Source organism: Phyllobates terribilis, unplaced genomic scaffold (assembly GCF_046119375.1).
Source record: "Phyllobates terribilis strain yellow unplaced genomic scaffold, ASM4611937v1 Scaffold_4__5_contigs__length_816908805, whole genome shotgun sequence".
Taxonomy (NCBI): Eukaryota; Metazoa; Chordata; class Amphibia; order Anura; family Dendrobatidae; genus Phyllobates; species Phyllobates terribilis.
The window spans coordinates 723,454,133-723,473,847 of record NW_027362764.1 but is presented as its reverse complement, the minus strand read 5'-3'; the positions used below and the strand labels follow the sequence as shown (position 1 = coordinate 723,473,847).

General features: G+C 47.8%; 1 protein-coding gene across 1 annotated transcript in view; it reads left to right on the top strand.

Annotated features, from left to right (window-relative positions):
- Positions 1-19,715, top strand: part of ANGPT1 (angiopoietin 1) — a 490,004-nt gene that overhangs the window by 242,114 nt on the left and 228,175 nt on the right. The window contains exon 3 of the mRNA XM_073679768.1: positions 942-1,063. Coding sequence (XP_073535869.1) covers positions 942-1,063 — 122 coding nt within the window. The remainder of the gene's footprint in view (positions 1-941; positions 1,064-19,715) is intronic.

The window sequence follows — 19,715 nt, the reverse complement described above, 5'->3', positions numbered from 1 at the left end:
TAAGCAACTTTGTAATATATGCTCAGCGAAAGTATATTGAGCGAGGCCGAATACAGTCTAGTTGATATGTGGCCGGAAGTATGCAAATCGCATACTTGCGATCACATGACCACCTGCTCCCTGCGCCGACACTGGAGAGCCCTCCCAGCGCACAGTGCGCATGATGTGAGGATTTGCAAGTCTGCAGTCACTTGTAACTTAAGACTGGACAATTCCTTTAAGAAAGGAACAAATACAGTCTACCTTAGTAGTTCACAAACCAATATTTAATAGATTGTACAAAACTACCCATGACTTACAGAAAGTAGATTTTGGACACTAATGTAACTTATTTGATTTCCAAGCAAAATATGGGAACTCTATTATTAAAATATGCCTAGTTTAAGCAAAACAACTAAAGTGAATGTGGGACTCGGACCACACCGTATGCCAAAGACAATCCATGCTACTCCTAACTTTACCACGCGTTTCGGTTTTCTTTCAACATTATGGTTCAATTTCAAATTGTAGCAATTATTTTATCGTTTAGCAAAAGAAAATCTAATCTTTCCTAGTTCCCCAGATCCCTCAGCTACATCAGTTCTTCTGAGCCGAAGCTTTAGCTGTATCAAACCCGCATGCAAAATAAAAATGGCTGTCAAACCTCACAAGTCTCATGGGCCAATATGAACTAGCCCTGTCATCAAATAAAGCTTTCTGTAGGACCACCATGAAAATACCAAGGGGGATCTATAACTACAGGTTTACAATAACATTTACTTATGGTTCAGTGACATACATTCAGAGCACAGGACGGCCACAATGCATCCTTGCATTATCACACTGAGCTTATTTGCTTTCCGTCCCGTTTTGCGAGACTAGGTTGGATTTTTATGTTGCTGCACTAATGGAAAATGACAGTTTGATATATCGCCGCTATTTTTTCCTCTTTATTTTTCTAGGTTCTCAACCAGACATCCAGATTAGAGATTCAGCTGTTAGAAAACTCATTGTCGACCTACAAACTAGAAAAACAACTCATTCAGCAGACTCATGAAATTATAAAAATTCACGAGAAAAACAGGTAAATCAATGTCCGCCGTGTTGTTCAACAGTAATTAATATTATTTAAGACAGTGATTAATATTTAGTTATGAGGCTCCATAAAGTAAATATCCGCCTTTTATCATTTTGTCATTTTTAAGTCCAAATTATGTGCTGATTAATTTCTTAATAAATCTTTATAGGAGTCACAGTTCCGTATGTCTGATGCAGAGCTCCAAATCCCATGCCGATCTGTCATCAGCTTTCTTTATACACTGCAATCTCTTAAACCTGATGACACTGGCATACTTACTTTGAAATTCCATGTTAGAATTGCTGTATATTCCTTTTTGAAAATTTACATAGGAAAATCAGAAATAAATTTGAGGGATATTCCAGGCACTATCTGTGGATGAAGGATGTCCAAAATCAGGTAGATGAAGAATTTTTATTGTATTATGCAATTTAGAGTTGATCCAACTCCTTCTTCAGATACAAAGGAGTTGGATCAACCCCGAAACGCGTAGTTAAATAAAAACTGATTTTGGACATCCTGTATCCACTGAAACTAGATGCACGGATTTACACAATTAGCGCTTACTTCCTTTTTTTTGTATTTTTTAAAATTTAAACTCGATCTCCTTCCACTTTGCCTGATTACAGCTCCTGAATGTCCCTCCTCCCTGCTGTGGCCAAAATCTCAAACTGCTCAGTACAAGCTGCGGCTGCCAGGCAGGCTGAGTGTGTGGATGTGCAGAGACTGAATACACTTGGACTCATGACTTTACCTGGACTTTTAAAATACTCATCTTAATATTGAGATTATACAGCTATTCTGAAATAGGTTTTCAAAGTAAGTACACCTAGCTCATCTGGTCTAAGACATCAATACAATAATGTGTGTATTTTGTAAAATCGGGTAAAAAATTTGCTTTAAAGACAATCTGGCACTAGATTAATGCCTGATTATAAAATTTTTTATTGCAACTGTTTTTATAAAATCTCTAGCTATCTACTGCAGTGCTGGAATCCTTGTATTTATGAGCTGCGGATATTGACTTTCTCCCACTGATCATTGACAGTTTTCTCTCCATACTGTGCAAATGAAGATACTTGTCAATGTTCAGCAAGTAGGCGAGGGAACTGCAGCTCATGAATATTATGGACTCTGCAGCACGCACACATAATAGAGATGGTTCCAGCTCCGCAGCTGATAGCCAAGGATAAAAACAGCTGAAAGAAAAAATAAGTAAAAATAAAATGATCAAAGTCACTGTCCCTAATTTATGTTTTTCTCAGGTAGAGATGGATAAACAGATTCCGTTTGGAAGATAGCATGCTAACTTCCTGCAGCCACCACAAGGGGGAGCTTAAGAGCTCACTCCATAGTATTGAGTGGAATATCAAACAGTATGCAGTAAGCTCATTAGCTCCCTCTAGTGGAGACTGAAAATAGCCAGCAGGAAATGTTTTAAATTTGTCTATAAAGAAATTAGTATAAAAAAAACAATCACAAACTATTATTAAAAATGTATTAAAAAATGAATCAGGGCAGAATTTGAAACCTATTTAGCTATTTATCAATTCAAGGGGGGGACATTCTCTTTAAGGTTATGCTCATATGGGACAGATATGCTGCAGATTTAAATAGTAAGTATAATTTTCAAAAAGTTTTCACATATTATAGGGACTGTAAAGTTCCACGATGGGTGTCTGGATTCTGAGATCTCCACCAAACACTGCTGTGGCGCCCCTGAGGGTTCGACCGCCACAGGAATGCTGCACTTCTTTAATGGAGTGTGGTGTTCTTCCTCTGAGGTAAGGCCAGTGTGATGGTAGTGACCTAGCCTTTTGCATCAAACACCACATTTCCACCAGAGGGAGCTAGTATGCACTAGGTGTTGCTCCCCTGGTTACAGGGAGACTGGGGAACACAAAGTGGTAGGAACCAGTTAGTGGGTGTGGAGGAACAACTAGATAGTGACACTCTTAGATTTCTTATTTAATAGAATGCCATCTTTGATCTTGGTCCTTCAGTCTTCAGTTCGTTGGTCCTTCGGATCTTCTGCTGGTTCTTTTTGGTCCATCAGTCTAGCCTTTGCTAGTCTGTCGGCTGTCACTGTGCTGTCAAAATACTGTGTGTAATGTGACTTCCCTCCGGGAGCGCAGATCCTGTGTGGGCCTGCACCAGCATGGGACACAGCTCTCGTACCCCGATCTTTGGGACGAGAGGTAGGTTGCAGACAAGGAATGTCTCAACCTGGCCGAGGACCAGGATCAAGAAGGCCCGGGAGCTTTAGAGTGTGGCTCCCTAGCAAATGGGTCCCGGGGAGGATGCAGACGGAGCGGATCACGCCACCTGTCCTCGCCTACCTGATCTATTCAGAGGGATTCCGGCTGCAAGAGGGGTACCGGCCCCCGACACCCGACCTTGCACTCTACGTCCAGGATGGGAAAGCCTGGTTAGGCCCTGAGGATCCCGCCAGGCTTCGGATGGAGAGGAATTGCCACCCGAGCCCTACACCTGAGAGGAGCTCAGAGGGAGACCTGGCCTATCTACACACACATAGACGACAATGGGTGAAGTCTGTAGTACAGGAACACTCTGGTGCAGGGTCGCTACCAAACACTGGACTTCCTCGGAGGTAGTCGGACCCCCGTCCCTGGTGGCCGCAGGACTCCGCGAGGAGCAGGGAGTCGCCTTCCCGCTAACTCTGAGTGAGTAAAGCCTTGGAAGTTCACCCCTATGGCCTCCGGACTGTTCATTACGCGCCATACCACGCGACGCGGTGCCCGTACTCCCGCACTACTGCAACCCCCTCTTCTTCCTGTCTTGCCTGCCCTGAGGCCCTGCTCCGCCTGTGAGGAGCAGCGAGAACTTTAGCCGCCATGACACCGGGCCTCAGCGGACTGCTAGCGGCGCTGGTGGCCCTTCACCAGACACCACAGGTGGCGTAGTCGTTAATCAGCCACTCAACCCGGAATTGCCCACACCATCTCTTTCTAATGTGACGGCCCTGAGCACAGGTCGGGCCCGGGCCACGGCTGCATCCCATCTCTTCAACGCGGGGCCCGACACCGAGTCCCCCAACACCCAGGGTAAAACACGGGCTTTCTGAGTAGAGGCGTCACACTGCTCCAGAGCGATATTCAGGCTCAATAATAAGTCTATTGGTTGGTACACCGATCCTGTGAGAGTGGGTTGCCGATTTTCAGAATAGAGTTCAATACGCAAGTCAAAATTTGCAACAACCCCTATTTCTTGCGGATTTTTACTGCGGACTACCCGTAGATCGACAGGAAATCTGCAAAACTATATTCCATTCCCATTGAGCTTCCAAGGTTCCCTTGCTTGGTCCCCTTCCTTCAACCAGACCTCCTTTGATGATGCTTCATCCCAAGTGCTAGTCATGGGCTCTAGAGGTCAAATGGAAAAAAGACATAATCTCAGAAGGCTGCGATTTTCCAGAGATGGTGAGGTTAGTTTTATTTTTTTTATTTACTTATTTAATTTTTATTTTTCCTGAAATACTACTGATATGATGTAGATTTGACACCATGTGTGTGCTTTTGGTTTCTAGCAGAATTGATGTTAAATATTTCCGCTGCAATTCTGTCCCATGTAAACATACCCTAAATTTACTAGAATAAATTATTTTTGGGGCTCGAACCATGTATATAGAATTTATACATTTTTCTGAGTGCATTGTGAACTTCTTTGGTATTGTACATGCAGGTCATATCATTAATATGACCTCAGAGAAATTAGACACCAGTTGTCAATGATGGGTTCTAAAATCACCTCCGAATGGGGTTGTCTTCTTCTGGACCTTTGTAGCTCATAACTGTTTCACAGTGTGGGCCTACCGGAGGATCCTCTGGTGCTCCCGAGAGCCAGTCCAACCTGAATTATCACAATTATTACCTTTACTTTTGAAATTGGATAAAAATGGCCTTTTATATAACACATCTGGTTATTTCTCTTTAAAACTCTATGTTCAGCCCGCTTTTTCTTGAGTGTCAATCATTGTATAATTTAATAAAGTGTATTATTAGAATTGATTCAAAAGCGTCTGGCTTGAAATTTGGAATATTTCCTTTACAATTTATTTAGCCCCGTCGTACAGTTTTCTTTCAATCCCCCTTGGTAAGCTCAGTATTGAAATCTGTATAGAGGACTGACAGACGTGCAGACAGTCCCAGATTAATATAATAAAGGAGTGATTTAGTGAGATTGTTTGGTACAGTAATGGCAGGAATAACAAAACTCTTAATAGATTTCTCATGAGGAATCTGCCTAACTGGAAATGACACAAACAAGTGAATTTCCATAAGAAAGATTGGCAAGAAATGCTAAAAGACTGGGCCAAGTGTTTGCCTGCCCTCAGTCTTATCCAGCCAGTTCTTTCTTTACTCTTCACTGTGTTCAAAGTAGTCTTGGTTTTTTGGGTTCCTGGATCTCCGTGTGATTGGCACTTAACTGTTAACATGACGCTGATACAGTTAGATCCTGTAGTAGAGCAGGGAGTCATAGGCCCCCAACCCCACCACTGTCTGTCTTCTAGGCTACTGTAGACCTATGTCCTTCAAGACATCAGCCTTCCTATCAGGGGCAGAGATATCATTGGTGCAGCTGCACAGGGGCCCAGGAGGTAAAGGGGCCACTTCTACCTCCAAAGCAGTTGGAAATGTGACTTATGATGAGCTATTGGACTGCAAAGGGCCCATATACTGTTTTTTCACAGGGGCCTTCTTCTGTCTTTGTTCTCCAGTGCTTCCTGTGATATGACTGCATTGTGCCACTTGTGCCTGCTCACTCCTTGAGCAGGGAAGAATGAGACTTGGTTGGTGGGTAGCAAAAAGGGAGCGTTGAGTCAATCATTCACAGCTTCATTGAAAATCCCTACAGCCAGACGGCCAACAATTATATATTTATCATCCAGCCTGTGTATCGGTGATTAATGTTTTTTTTATAGGACAACCCCTTGAAAGGTTTATTCCCATCTTTATATAGGGTTTTTATCAGATGGTGCTTGTAAAACAAATAAGTTTTAAACTTTACTGTTTATTTGCAGCCATTCTTGAGATATTCAACTGAAATGGAATATAGGGTCAATTCTGCGCCGCCTGTAAATCAAGGATTGAGGATAGAAGCGGTATCCAGTAATGCGATTTATTTGTCAACATGTTTCAAAGTTCAAAACTTCTTCATCAGGACAAACACTGTGATTTGTCCTGATGAAGACATTTTGAACTGCGAAACACGTTGACAAAAAAATCGCATTAATGGATACCGCTTCTATCCTCCATTCTTGATCTACAGATGGCGCAGAATTAACCCTTTATTCCATTTCAGTTGATTTTATATTTGTGGGTCTGCAGCACCCTTGAGTGGTTGTGGTCACCCAACCTTACCAGGTGAGTACCATTGCCTTTTGTCTCCCCATAAAACACCATAGCATTTATTATTATTCCAGATTTTTCACCTCATTCTTGAGATATTAACACTTCTTGTTTGTTTACAGCTTGTTGCCTAAGAGACTGACCACCGCTGCTGTCTAGCGCTGATGCTGGCTGGGATTAGAAGGTAACAGTGTGCTACAGTGATCCTGGCCAGCTTCAAAACAATGCTTACAGGCTCCATAGAATAGAGCTTGTAAGCACTGCACATGTTCTGCTGCTTAGCAGCAGCGGTCAATCTCCAAGGCAACGAGTTGTAAACAAAAGAAATGAAAAATGTTAATATCTCTAATCAATGCCTGAACATTTTAATATGCAGTAAATTCTAAAAGTGCTTGTTTTTAGAAGCCCTTATCGAATCCGACAATAAGATTTTCTGAAGATGGGAATAAGCCCTTAAGGTTGAACTTTTCATTTTCTGTATATTAAAAATATGACATTCTCCAAATATCAGCATTCGAATAAACCATTGTTATTCACTGTGATAAAACAATGGCTTTCCATGCATATTTCCATACTGCCCATAAGAAATCCAGAAAAAGGCTGAATGAGCACGTCTGCCCTACAACCAGACAAAAGCCGTGCAGACAAAAGATTGACAGCTGCTCACACTAGGCGCTTTGTCTCAGGGAAATGTAATCAGGCCGAAAGAGAAGGATTAAAGCAGGAAATTCACTCTTGCAGAACTTGTCAGCAATTTTTTTTTTTACCACTCGGCTTATTGTGTCTTGTCACTTGCTGTAAATGACTATGACACAATTTGCCAGTGAAATGTGCCGATTCTGGACCGGTGACCCTGGTGCATGACCGGAAGGCACATGGTGATCTCAGACTTTTGTGCCTTTGTAGCTTCCGATGTGCAGATCTTATGCTGATGTCACTTCCAAAGGCAGGTTATTATAGATGTAACTTCCAGTGCTGGAATGGAGTGCCAAGTGCCCACCAGGGACCAACTCCAGGGCCCCACTTTTCAGCTACATGCGACATTATCCTCAATCACAAATATATATTACACTGAACTGGGTAGATTGTTAAATAAATAAGATGCTGCCTTTCTCTGTACATAGTGCTTCAAATATATTGTGCCAAGTGCTGCTCATGTAAGAGGCTGGGGGCCCACCAGAGGATTTTCCTGTTCTCCTGTTGGCCAGTCCGAGCCTGGGTGTAAGTGATACAGGTTTTTACACACCGTACCTATAAATAATAAGCTTTCACTGTAAGTCGTGCAATGAGATTTTTGTTGCATCATCTTTTGTGCTGACGTTTAAGAGCCAATATAATGGATCATTTTTTTCTCTTTTTTCTGGTTGTTACCTTCAGGCACGCTGCCTACTATGTACTGAATTACTATTCTTCTAGCTAATTATCAATACGTACTTAAGGTAATTTAGATCTGCAATACACAGAAGTCTACTAGGTCCTTCTAGGGAGTATTTTCAATTTTAGGCTACGAAGCGTTTTTGCTGCGTTTCCGTGGTGGTTTTTCCACCGCGGAAACGCTGCAAAAACGCTAGTTAATAGGTCTGCCAACTATAGCTATGTGCTGTGCAATTTATGCTCAGGATTACCATTGCGGTATAAACCGCAGCATGACCATTGTGCGGGAGTTTCCGCCGCAAATTTGCACCCATTGACTTGAATTGAACCGCTGCAAATCCACAGGTATAGTATTTATACCTGAGGATTTGCTGCATTTAAATTAAAGCCAATAACTGCAAATTTGCGGCAGAAAAGCGGTGCGAGTGGTATCTGGTTCGGGAAAGAAGGACTACTACTCCTTTCATCCGACTGCCGCTCCCGTTTATAACAGCAAGAGCAGGTCAGCTGGGGGGAGCAGTAGTCTGCTCTGCCAACAAGCTACCACGCGGTGTAAAAAAAGAAAAAAAAAGTAAAAAATAAAAAAAAACACTATACTCACCTGGCCGGCGCCCCCCGGTGTCCTCCTGGTCGTCGGTCCCTGGCGATGCTCTCCTCCCAGCAGCCGGCCGTACACTGCGGGGAGCACGCTCGCTCCCAGCAGTGTACTGCACTGCCAGGACCTGCGGCCCTGTGGGCGATCAGCTAATCGCTCACGTGACCTCACTATGGGAACATTCTGAAGAATGTTCCCATGATGGTGAGCTTACTGGGGCTGATCAGCTGATCTTCAGCTGATAAACCCCAGTGACCTCACTCCTGCAGCAGCAATGTATACTGACAGGAGTGATTTTACACCCCTATCAGTGTAAATTACTGTCTTCTACAGCAGTGACATCATTGATTGCTGATGTCACTGCTGTAGAAGTGACATGGATCGCCGAGGGACAATCGTTGGCATAATTATGGACTGCGTTGTTGATGGGGAATAGGTGAGGGATATGGTTGTTTGTTTTTTACTTTTTTTTCAGAAGATCGATGGCTTCGCAGACAGAGTGCAATAAAAAAAATTATTAAAACCATGTGTCTTTTATTTCATTAAAATACTTTCTTCTGGCTGTGTCTTTTATTGAAAAAGAGGTGATAACTTTACTCCGCAGTTAGTAATGGGGGCGTCTTATAGACGCCCTCCATCACTAACCTGGGCTTCACGTCAGGCACCAATAAAAGGCTGACGTGAACCCCAACCCCATTACCCCACTGCTACAGGGCAGTGAGAAAAGCCGAGGCTAAGAGCCATATTTAGCGCATCTTATGGATGCGCTATTTCTGGGACTGCGCTAAGAGGTGATATTAATAGCCATGGAGGGGGCTAGTATTCATGGCCCCTTCCTTGGCTATTAATTTCTGCCCACAGCTGTCTGTTTAGCCTTTTCTGGTTAGATTCTATAGGGGGACCCCATGTTAATTTTTTTCTGGGGTCCCCCTGTAAACTAGCCAGTAAAGGTTGAGCAAACAGCTGTGGGCTGATATTAATAGCCAGGGAACATTGTTGGCTAATGACCCCTTCCCTGGCTACTAATATCAGCCCCCAGCTGTCGACTTTACCTCTGCTGGTTACAAAAATGACGTGGGAGCCCACGCCATTTTTTTTACATTTTAGGCTTTGTGCCCACGGTCCTGGACTTAGCAGCGCTTTGCATGCAGCATGTTTTTGCTACATCCAAAATGTTGCATTCTATTGAATGCAGGTAAATCCACATATGTTCACTGAATCATGTGGATTTACCGCATTCAATACATTCTAGTGGTCAAATTTATGTTGTGGAGACTAGCGACTCTGCAAGAGAATTTGACATGCTGCAGTCCTGAAAGACGCGCCGCATGTCAGTGTCCATGGGTGATCCGCAGGCTCAGATGCACGCATAGTGGACATGGGATTTCTAGAGATCCCATCCACTACGCTGTAACATCTGGACACTGTGGGTTTGACACTGCATAAACATGCAGCGCCAAACCTGCAGTGGCTCCTGATAGTGGCCACGTACCCAAACTAACCCGCAACATGTTAATTTCTGTGTAGACACGCTAGTCTCCGTTGCAGATTTTGACCGATTGAAGTGTCTTTATATGTGGTGGATTCACATGTACCGACAACAAAAGTGCGGCATTAGAACACCGTGTTTTGGATGCAGAAAAAAATACTCTGCGTCCAAAGCGCTGCTGAGTGCTGATCGGGGGGACGTAGCGGCTAACCAAACAGCTGTGAGCACTTAATAATGGCCAGGGACCATGTTTGCAAATGGTACCTTCCTAGGCTAAAAATAGCAGCTCACACCTGCCATATAAATTACATGAATGGAAATGCTAATGACATTGGGCTAATTGGATTAGCTAACACCTAGCTCTTTTGTTTGGTGACAAAGTGTCAATCAGACCCTTTCATCACCAAACCTAATTAAAGTAAAGAGTTAAATAAACACACAGACATAGAGCAAACACTTTATTTGAAATACAACAGACACATTCTTTAATCATTTAAATAAACCAATATACTCACCCAAGTTCTGACGGTAATCCAAGGGTTTAAGCAATGTGCCACCAAATAACTTTATTTAGCTCCAAAAATCATTCATTGATGTACAAAAACGCTTCAAAAAACGCTTCAAAAACCGCATCAAAAATGCATCAAAAACACATCAAAAATGCGCCAAAAACGAACAGTTTTTCCCCAGCGTTTTTCCTGCCAAGGAGATGCAGAAGCACTAAGGAAATTTCAAACTGTTGAAATATAACAATATTACGATGTATTTAGTGCTTAAAGGTTGGAAAACGTTTTTTAGAAGGACCAAAAGAGACAATTGAAAAAAAGTTCAAAAGGTAAGAAAAAATCTTTCTAAAGTTAATTTTTTTTTCTTAATAAAAATAAAACAAAAAAGCTAAGCCCGATTGGTATTGCTGCATCAGTAATGTGTACAAAATAAACACATGATTTATCTTACACAGTGAGCACTTAAATAAAAAAATGCTGTTTTTTGTTAATGCCCCCCACCAAAAAATTTTTTTAATAAAAAGTGATCAAAAAGCTTCTCCTGCATAAAAACAGACCCTGCTCTATCAACTGAAAAATAAAAATGTTAGAATAAAAAAACAAACCACCCACAAAAAACTATAGTGAAAGTGCTGCTGTTTTCACCCGGTCCCGGTGCCCCAGCAGGGTCGGACTGGGGCACCGGGACACCAGAGAATTCTCCGGTGGGCCTGGGTCCTCAGAGGGCCACTGAGCAGGATGCACAGGGCCCGCTGGTTATCATGGCCACCGGTGCACCTGCATCGGGGCCCGAAGGTGGACGGGGGGCCCTTGCAGTGTGGCTGATGAGGGCAATCTGGCCTGCTTCGTGGACCCCCAGGCTCCGGGGGGCCCATGGCCAGATTGCACTCATAGTGTGTGGCGGGTGGGGAGCGATGCGATCCCTCCTGCTCCGCTGCTGACGGGAGGAAAATGGCAGCGGAGCGGAGCGGTCCGTCCTGTGCTTCCTGCCCATTGCTTTCTCCCTGACACAGGCTCGCGCTGTTTGATGATGTCACCATGCAGCGCGGGCCTGTGTCAGGGAGAAAGATGCCGGGCAGGAAGCCGAGGACAGTGCTGCGGGGGAACGAGCAGATAGGGTAAGTGTTGCTTTTCTTTTTTTTTTAAACTAATACAGTGGTGATGGAGGAGGTGGGGGGAGATTAAAGAGAGCAACAATGATGGAGGAGGTAGAGGGAGATGAGGTAGAGCAATGGTGATGGAGGAGGTGGGGGAGATATGGGAGTGGCGATGGAGGAGGTGGGGGAGATATGAATGGCATGGTGATGGAGAATGTGGGGGGTATGGCATGGCAATGGTGATGAAGGAGGTAGAGGGAGATGAGGTAGAGCAATGGTGATGGAGGAGGTGGGGGAGATATGTTTGGCATGGTGATGGAGGATGTGGGAGGGATATGGCATGGCCATGGTGTTGGAGGAGGTGGGGGGAGATATGGCAATGGTGATGGAGGATGTGGAGGGGATATAGCATGGCAATGGTGATGGAGGGGGTGGGGGGAGATATGGCATGGCAATGATGATGGAGGAGGGGTTTGGGGGATGTGGCAATGATGATGGAGGAGGTGACAGGAGATATGGCAATGATGATGGAGGAGGTGGGGGAGATATGGCAATGATGATGGAGGAGGTGGGGGAAATATAGCATGGCAATGATAATGGAGGAGGTGGGCGAGATATGGTAATGATGGAGGATGTGGGGGGGAGATATGGCAATGATGATGGAGGAGGTGGGGGAGATATGGCAATGGTGATGGAGGAGGTGGGGGAGATTTGGCAATGATGAAGGAGGTGGGGGAGATTTGGCAATGAGGATGGAGGAGGTGGGGGAGATATAACATGGCAATGATGATAGAAGAGGTGGGGGAAATATGGCAATGATGTTGGAGGAGGTAGGTGGAGATATGTCAATGATGGAAGAGGTGGGTGAGATATGGCAATGATGATGGAGGAGGTGGGGGAGATATAACATGGCAATGATGATGGAGGAGGTGGGGGAAATATGGCAATGATGTTGGAGGAGGTAGGTGGAGATATGGCAATGATGGAAGAGGTGGGAGAGATATGGCAATGATGGAGGAGGTGGGGGGATATGGCAATGATGCAGGAGGTGGGGGATATGGCAATGATGGATGAGGTGGGAGAGATATAGCAATGATGATGGAGAAGGTGGGGGGAGATATGGCAGTGATGATGAAGGAGGTGGGGGAGATATGGCAATGATGAAGGAGGTGGGGGAAGACATGGCAATGATGATGGAGAGGGTGGGGGAAGATATGGCAATGATGATGGAGAAGGTGGGGGAGATATGGCAATGATGATGGAGGAGGTGGGGGATATGGCAATGATGGAGGAGGTGGGGGAGATATGGCAATGATGATGGTGAGATATGGCAATGATGATGGAGGAGGTGGAGGAGATATGAAAATGATGGAGGAGGTGCAGGAGAACAATGATGGAGAAGGAGAGGGAGAACAATGATGGAGGAGGTGGGAGACAGCAATGATGGAGGAGGTGGGGAGAGCAATGATGGGGATGGGGGAGAGCAATGATGGAGGAGGTGGGGGAGAGCAATGATGGGGAATTATTTGGACGCTATATGCGGTTAATATGTGGTCTGGTCATGGTGTGATGGTATTTCTCCCTTGTATATGGTATTATTCGGTCACTATGTCGTGGTAATATGTGGTCTGGTCACGGGTGTCACTGTATTTCTCCCTTGTATGTAGTATTATTCGGTCACTATGTGGTGGTAATATGTGGTCTGGTCATGGTGTGGCAGTATTTCTCCCTTGTATGTGGTACTATTGGTGTTGGTATAGTGGATTGTGTTGTGTATGGCAGTCATTTATTCTCTCTGATATTAATTAGAAGATTCTTTATTTCCATTAGTGATTAAATACTTGGAACAAGATGCACTTACAGGGGTTCTCCGGGGAAAACAAGTAATCATCTCTCCACAGGATAAGTGATAAATTAGTTGTAGCGTCGGCGTCCCTGCCTCCTGCTAGGCAGGGACACCGTTCCCCTCACCTCTCTGCTCCGTGCCTGGCGTCTTCCTCCCGCTCTGCTGGCAGCGCGCGCTGCTTCCCGGCCTCTGTGCTTAGGGCGCGCGCGCACGCTCCCCCTCTCTTAAAGGGGCCGCGCGCGCCGTCCTAAGTAGTCCCCGGCCAATGGCCGGAGGACCTCACCATATATAAGGCACAAGGCACCTCCTCCAAAATGGAGGTGCCCGAGCAATGTTATTGCAAAGCCTTTCAACTCTGCTTCAGCCCTCAGGTCCCGTTACCTGTTACCTGCCAGTCACCTGCCAGATTCCTGCTTGATACCTGCCTGATACCTGCCTGATATCTGCTTACCTGCTTGCAATCCTGTGGTCCGACAGTCTGCCTACCAGCACCTGCCAGTCTGTCTATGGATCAGTCCGCCTGCGGACCAGGAAGTACCTGCCAGATACCTGCCTGATACCTGCCTGTCTGTCCAGAGACTCTTACTCGCTCACCTGGGAGCGCTCACCTGCTACCTGCCTGCTAGCCTACCTGGAGGCTTAGCCATCACTTGCTGTGACCACCTACCTGTCCAAAGACTCTTACTCGCTCACCTGGGAGCGCTCACCTGCTACCTACCTGCTAGCCTACCTGGAGGCTTAGCCGTCACTTGCTGTGACAACCTGCCTGTCCAGAGACTCTTGCCCGCTCACCTGGGAACGCTCACCTGCTACCTGCCTGCTAGCCTACCTGGAGGCTCTGCCGTCACTTGCCGTGACCACCTGCCTGTCCAGAGACTCTTGCCTGCTCACCTGGGAGCGCTCACCTGCTACCTGCCTGCTAGCCTACCTGGAGGCTCTGCCGTCACTTGCCGTGACCACCTGCCTGTCCAGAGACTCTTGCCCGCTCACCTGGGAGCGCTCACCTGCTACCTGCCTGCTAGCCTATCTAGAGACTCTTTCCCTGCTGTCACTTGCCGTAACCACCTGCCCGTCTAGAGACTCTTTCCCTGCTGTCACTTGCCATGACCACCTGCCCGTCTAGAGACTCTTACCCTGCCGTCACTTACCGTGACCTCCTGCCCTTCTACCCAGAGACTGTCCCTGTCACTTGCCGTGACTACCTGCCCGCTTTCCCTGGGAGCCACCCGCTTCCTTACAAGGACTGCCCCTTTGTATAGTTGCTCAGAGGTTCCACCTCCCAGACCCGTTACAGTTTGCTCAGGCCATGGAACCCGGTGGCACCCAAGCTCCCTCGCTCTCGGACCTATGCCATGAACTGTCCCGTCAGAGGTCCCAACAGGAGTCCATCCTGAGCCACCTGCGTAGTGTTAACTCCCGCCTGGACACACTGACTACATCTTCGGGACCGGCTTCCAGTCGCACGACTCCAACCCCGGCAGCGTCGCTGCCCATCAATTCCATGGCATCTCTTCCCGGTCCCCGCCTCACCGCCCCGCCTCGTTTTGGCGGAGATCCCGGTCAGGCACGGGGCTTCATTAACCTGTGCACTCTGCACTTCGAACTGTTGGCACATCAGTTTTCCACCGACCGAGCCAAAGTAGCCTTCATCATGTCCCATCTCACGGGGGAGGCGCTGGCTTGGCTAAATCCTCTATGGGAGAGAGGAGACCCCCTGGTGTCCAATCTGCCAGCCTTTCTCTCGGCTTTCCGGAAGGTCTTCGACGAACCAGGACGGAGGACCTCATCCGCCTCATCTCTGCTACGCCTCCGCCAAGGAAGTCTCACCGTGGGCCAATATGCCATACGGTTCCGTACCCTTGCTTCGGAGCTTGCCTGGCATAGCGATGCCCTGGTGTCCGTCTTCTGGGAGGGTCTGTCCGGCCGTATTAAAGATGAACTCGCCGGTCGGGACATTCCTACCACTCTCGACGACTTAATTACACTTGCCACCCGGATTGATTTCCGGTTCCAGGAGCGCACCAAAGAGGTCACCCGTGAGAGGAGGTTTCCACGCCTTGCCCCTACCTTCCAGAGACCCGTCACTTCCTCCGTTACTCCTCCGGCGCACTCATCCGAGCTTATGCAGGTCGACCAGACCAAGATGGTCAAGACCCGTCAAGAATTACGCCGTGCCGAGGGGAGCTGCTTCTACTGTGGCAGTAAGGAGCACCGGATCCGTTCCTGCCCGGAGAGGTCGGGAAACGCCTGTGTCTAGGATCGCTCAGAGAGGTCACCCTAGACAGAAATAAACCCTCTCCATCTCTAATGCTGTCGGTCTCTATCATCTGGGGGGAGAACCGTTATTTTGAACTGGCTCAACTTGACTCTGGAGCTGCCGGAAATCTCATTTCTCAGTCCCTGGTAGAGAAATACCGCATTCTCACCAAACCTCAGGCTGTACCCTTTTCTGTCGCTGCCGTGGATGGGGGTCTCTTACCACATCCCATCCAACTCATCACCGAATCCATAACTCTGCAGGTGGGAATGCTGCACTCTGAGAGCATCTTCTTCCATGTACTGCCTGGACTCTCTCACGCCCTCTTGCTAGGCCTACCTTGGCTCCAGAGACACGCACCCGTGCTTGATTGGCAGACCGGAGAAGTTCTTCGCTGGGGACAGGACTGCCATAAGACTTGTTTAGTTCCCGTTCATCCTGCTCGTCCTTCTCCTACCCCAGGCAATCTACCCGGCCTACCGGTTCCCTATTGGTCTTTTGCGGATGTCTTTAATAAAAGAGAAGGAGAGACATTACCCCCTCATAGACCATACGACTGCCCAATTGACCTAATGCCCGGCGCTACTCCTCCCCATGGGCGTATTTACCCTTTGTCCGCTGCTGAGACCCGGTCCATGTCTGAATATATTGAGGAGAATCTGGCCCGGGGATTTATCCGGAAATCTACCTCCCCGGCGGGAGCAGGCTTCTTCTTCGTCAAAAAGAAGGACGGCTCACTCCGTCCCTGTATAGACTACAGAGGCCTTAACCAGATCACAGTGAAGAATAAATACCCCCTTCCGCTCATTCCTGAATTATTTGACCGTCTGAGGGGGGCTAGAATCTTCACCAAGCTGGACCTCCGTGGGGCGTATAATCTGGTCCGTATCCATCAGGGGGATGAATGGAAGACGGCATTCAACACCCGGGACGGCCACTATGAATATCTTGTAATGCCCTTCGGTCTCTGTAACGCTCCCGCCGTCTTTCAAGAGTTGGTCAATGACATCTTCCGTGACCTTCTCTACTCCTGCGTGGTGGTGTACCTGGACGACATCTTGGTCTTCTCTCCGGATCTTCTCACCGGAGGGACGTTCGTCAGGTCCTGCTCAGGCTCAGGCAGAACCACCTCTACGCTAAATATGAGAAGTGCCTCTTTGAGCAGACCTCGCTTCCGTTTCTGGGCTACATAATCTCTCAGACCGGCCTACAAATGGACCCTGAGAAACTGTCTGCCATCCAGAAGTAGCCCCGACCAGAGGGGTTGAAGGCTATTCAGTGGTTCCTGGGCTTCGCCAACTACTACCGCCTCTTCATTCCGCACTTCTCTTCCCGGACTGCCCCTATCTCGGCGCTCATCCGTAAGGGCGCTAATCCCATAGAATGGCCGCCCGAAGCAGAGGAGGCCTTCCTTTCCTTAAAACAAGCTTTTTCCTCCGCCCCTGTGCTGCATCATCCGGACGGCAACAAACAATTCTTTCTAGAAGTCGACGCTTCCTCCTCCAGAGCCGGAGCAGTACTTACCCAAAAGTCGTCTTCCGGAAAAATGGTAACTTGCGGCTTCTTCTCCAAACTCTTCTCCTCTTCTGAGCGCAATTATTCTATAGGTGACCGAGAATTGTTGGCCATTAAGCTGGCACTGGAGGAGTGGCGTTACCTGCTCGAGGGGGCTCTTCACCCGGTAATAATTTACACGGACCACAAGAACTTGGCTTACCTCCAGAGTGCCCAGAGACTTAACCCGCGCCAAGCCCGGTGGTCCTTGTTCTTTGCCCGCTTTAATTTCATTCTTCATTTTCGCCCGGCTGACAAAAACATCAAAGCTGATGCCTTATCCCGATCCTTTTTGGTCTCTGATCTTGAGGAGGAGCCTAAACACATCATCGACCCCGCCAAAGTAATGCAGGTGGCCCCAGTGAATCTAAATCGTCTTCCACCCGGTAAGACGTTCGTAACTGTTCCTGATCGTGAGAAGGTTCTACACTGGGGACACTCGTCCAAGCTAGCTGGCCACGCTGGTCAGAAAAAGACCCTCCAGCTTATTACCCGGCATTACTGGTGGCCTACCCTGCACAAGGACGTAATAGACTTTGTTTCAGCCTGTGTGTCCTGCGCCCGCAACAAGGTTCCGAGACATCTGCCAGCCGGCCGTCTCCTTCCTCTTCCTGTACCTGCTGCCCCGTGGCAGCATATAGCTATGGACTTTATAATGGACCTCCCTGTCTCTGCCGGTTGTACGGTCATATGGGTGGTCGCTGACCGCTTTTCCAAAATGGCTCACTTTATTCCCCTGCCGGGTCTCCCGTCTGCATCAGAGTTAGCTAAAGACTTTATCCATCACGTCTTCCGTCTTCATGGTCTTCCTCTCCACATCGTATCCGACCGAGGGGTTCAGTTCACCTCTCGTTTTTGGCGAGCCATGTGTAAACTGCTGGGGGTCACCTTGGACTTTTCTTCTGCTTATCACCCACAGTCCAATGGCCAAGTAGAACGGATCAACCAAATTTTAACCAGTTACCTCCGGCACTTTGTTAATGCTCACCATTCCGACTGGGTGGATCTTTTACCGTGGGCCGAATTTTCTTACAATAATCACGAGAGCGAATCTTCCTCCAAATCCCCGTTTTTGTAGTCTTCGGTCAGCATCCTCGGATCCCGTTTCCCGTCTCCGCCTCGGTGGACAATCCGGCTGCGGAATCTCTCGTTAACAAATTTTCCTCCATTTGGGAAAGTACCAGATGCACACTTCTTCAGTCATCCGAGCGGATGAAAAAACAGGCTGACAAGAGACGTCTGGATCCACCACAATTCCGTCCTGGAGATAAGGTCTGGCTCTCGTCCAAATATGTCCAGCTCAAGATTACTTCCTACAAGTTAGGGCCTCGGTTCATCGGCCCACTGAAAGTTATCAAACAAATCAACCCGGTGGCCTATAACTTGAAACTCCCGGCCAATTTGCGGATTCCTAACTCCTTCCATGTATCTCTACTCAAACCCGTGATACTTAACTCTTTTTCCAAGTCTACAGGTACGCCTCCTGCTCATGTTTCCGCTGAAAACGAGTTTGAGGTAGAGAACACTCTGGCCACCAAAAGGGTAAGAAGAAGGACCTTTTTTTCTAGTGGATTGGAAGGGGTTTGGTCCTGAGGAGAGAACATGGGAGCCCCGGGAGAACATCCATGCCCCACTCATCCTTGATAAATTTCTGTCTGGCCTAAAAAAGGGGGGGCCTAAAGGGGGGGTACTGTAGCGTCGGCGTCCCTGCCGTTCCCCTCACCTCTCCGCTCCGTGCCCGGCGTCTACCTCCCGCTCTGCTGGCAGCGCGCGCTGCTTCCCGGCCTCTGTGCTTAGGGCGCGCACGCGCGCGCTCCCCCTCTCTTAGAGGGGCCGTCCTAAGGAGTCCCCGGCCAATGGCCGGAGGACCTCACCATATATAAGGCACCTCCTCCAAAATGGAGGTGCCCGAGCAATGTTGTTGCAAAGCCTTTCAACTCTGCTTCAGCCCTCAGGTCCCGTTACCAGTTACCTGACAGTCACCTGCCAGATTCCTGCTTGATACCTGCCTGATACCTGCCTGATATCTGCTTACCTGCTTGCAATCCTGTGGTCCGACAGTCTGCCTACCAGCACCTGCCAGTCTGTCTATGGATCAGTCCGCCTGCGGACCAGGAAGTACCTGCCAGATACCTGCCTGATACCTGCCTGCCTGTCCAGAGACTCTTACTCGCTCACCTGGGAGCGCTCACCTGCTACCTGCCTGCTAGCCTACCTGGAGGCTTAGCCGTCACTTGCTGTGACCACCTGCCTGTCCAGAGACTCTTACTCGCTCACCAGGGAACGCTCACCTGCTACCTGCCAGCTAGCCTACCTGGAGGCTCGGCCGTTACTTGCCGTGACCACCTGCCTGTCCAGAGACTCTTGCCCGCTCACCTGGGAGCGCTCACCTGCTACCTGCCTGTTAGCCTATCAAGAGACTCTTTCCCTGCTGTCACTTGCCGTGACCACCTGCCCGTCTAGAGACTCTTTCCCTGCTGTCACTTGCCGTGACCACCTGCCCGTCTAGAGACTCTTACCCTGCTGTCACTTGCCGTGACATCCGCCTGTCAAGAGACTGTCCCCGTCACT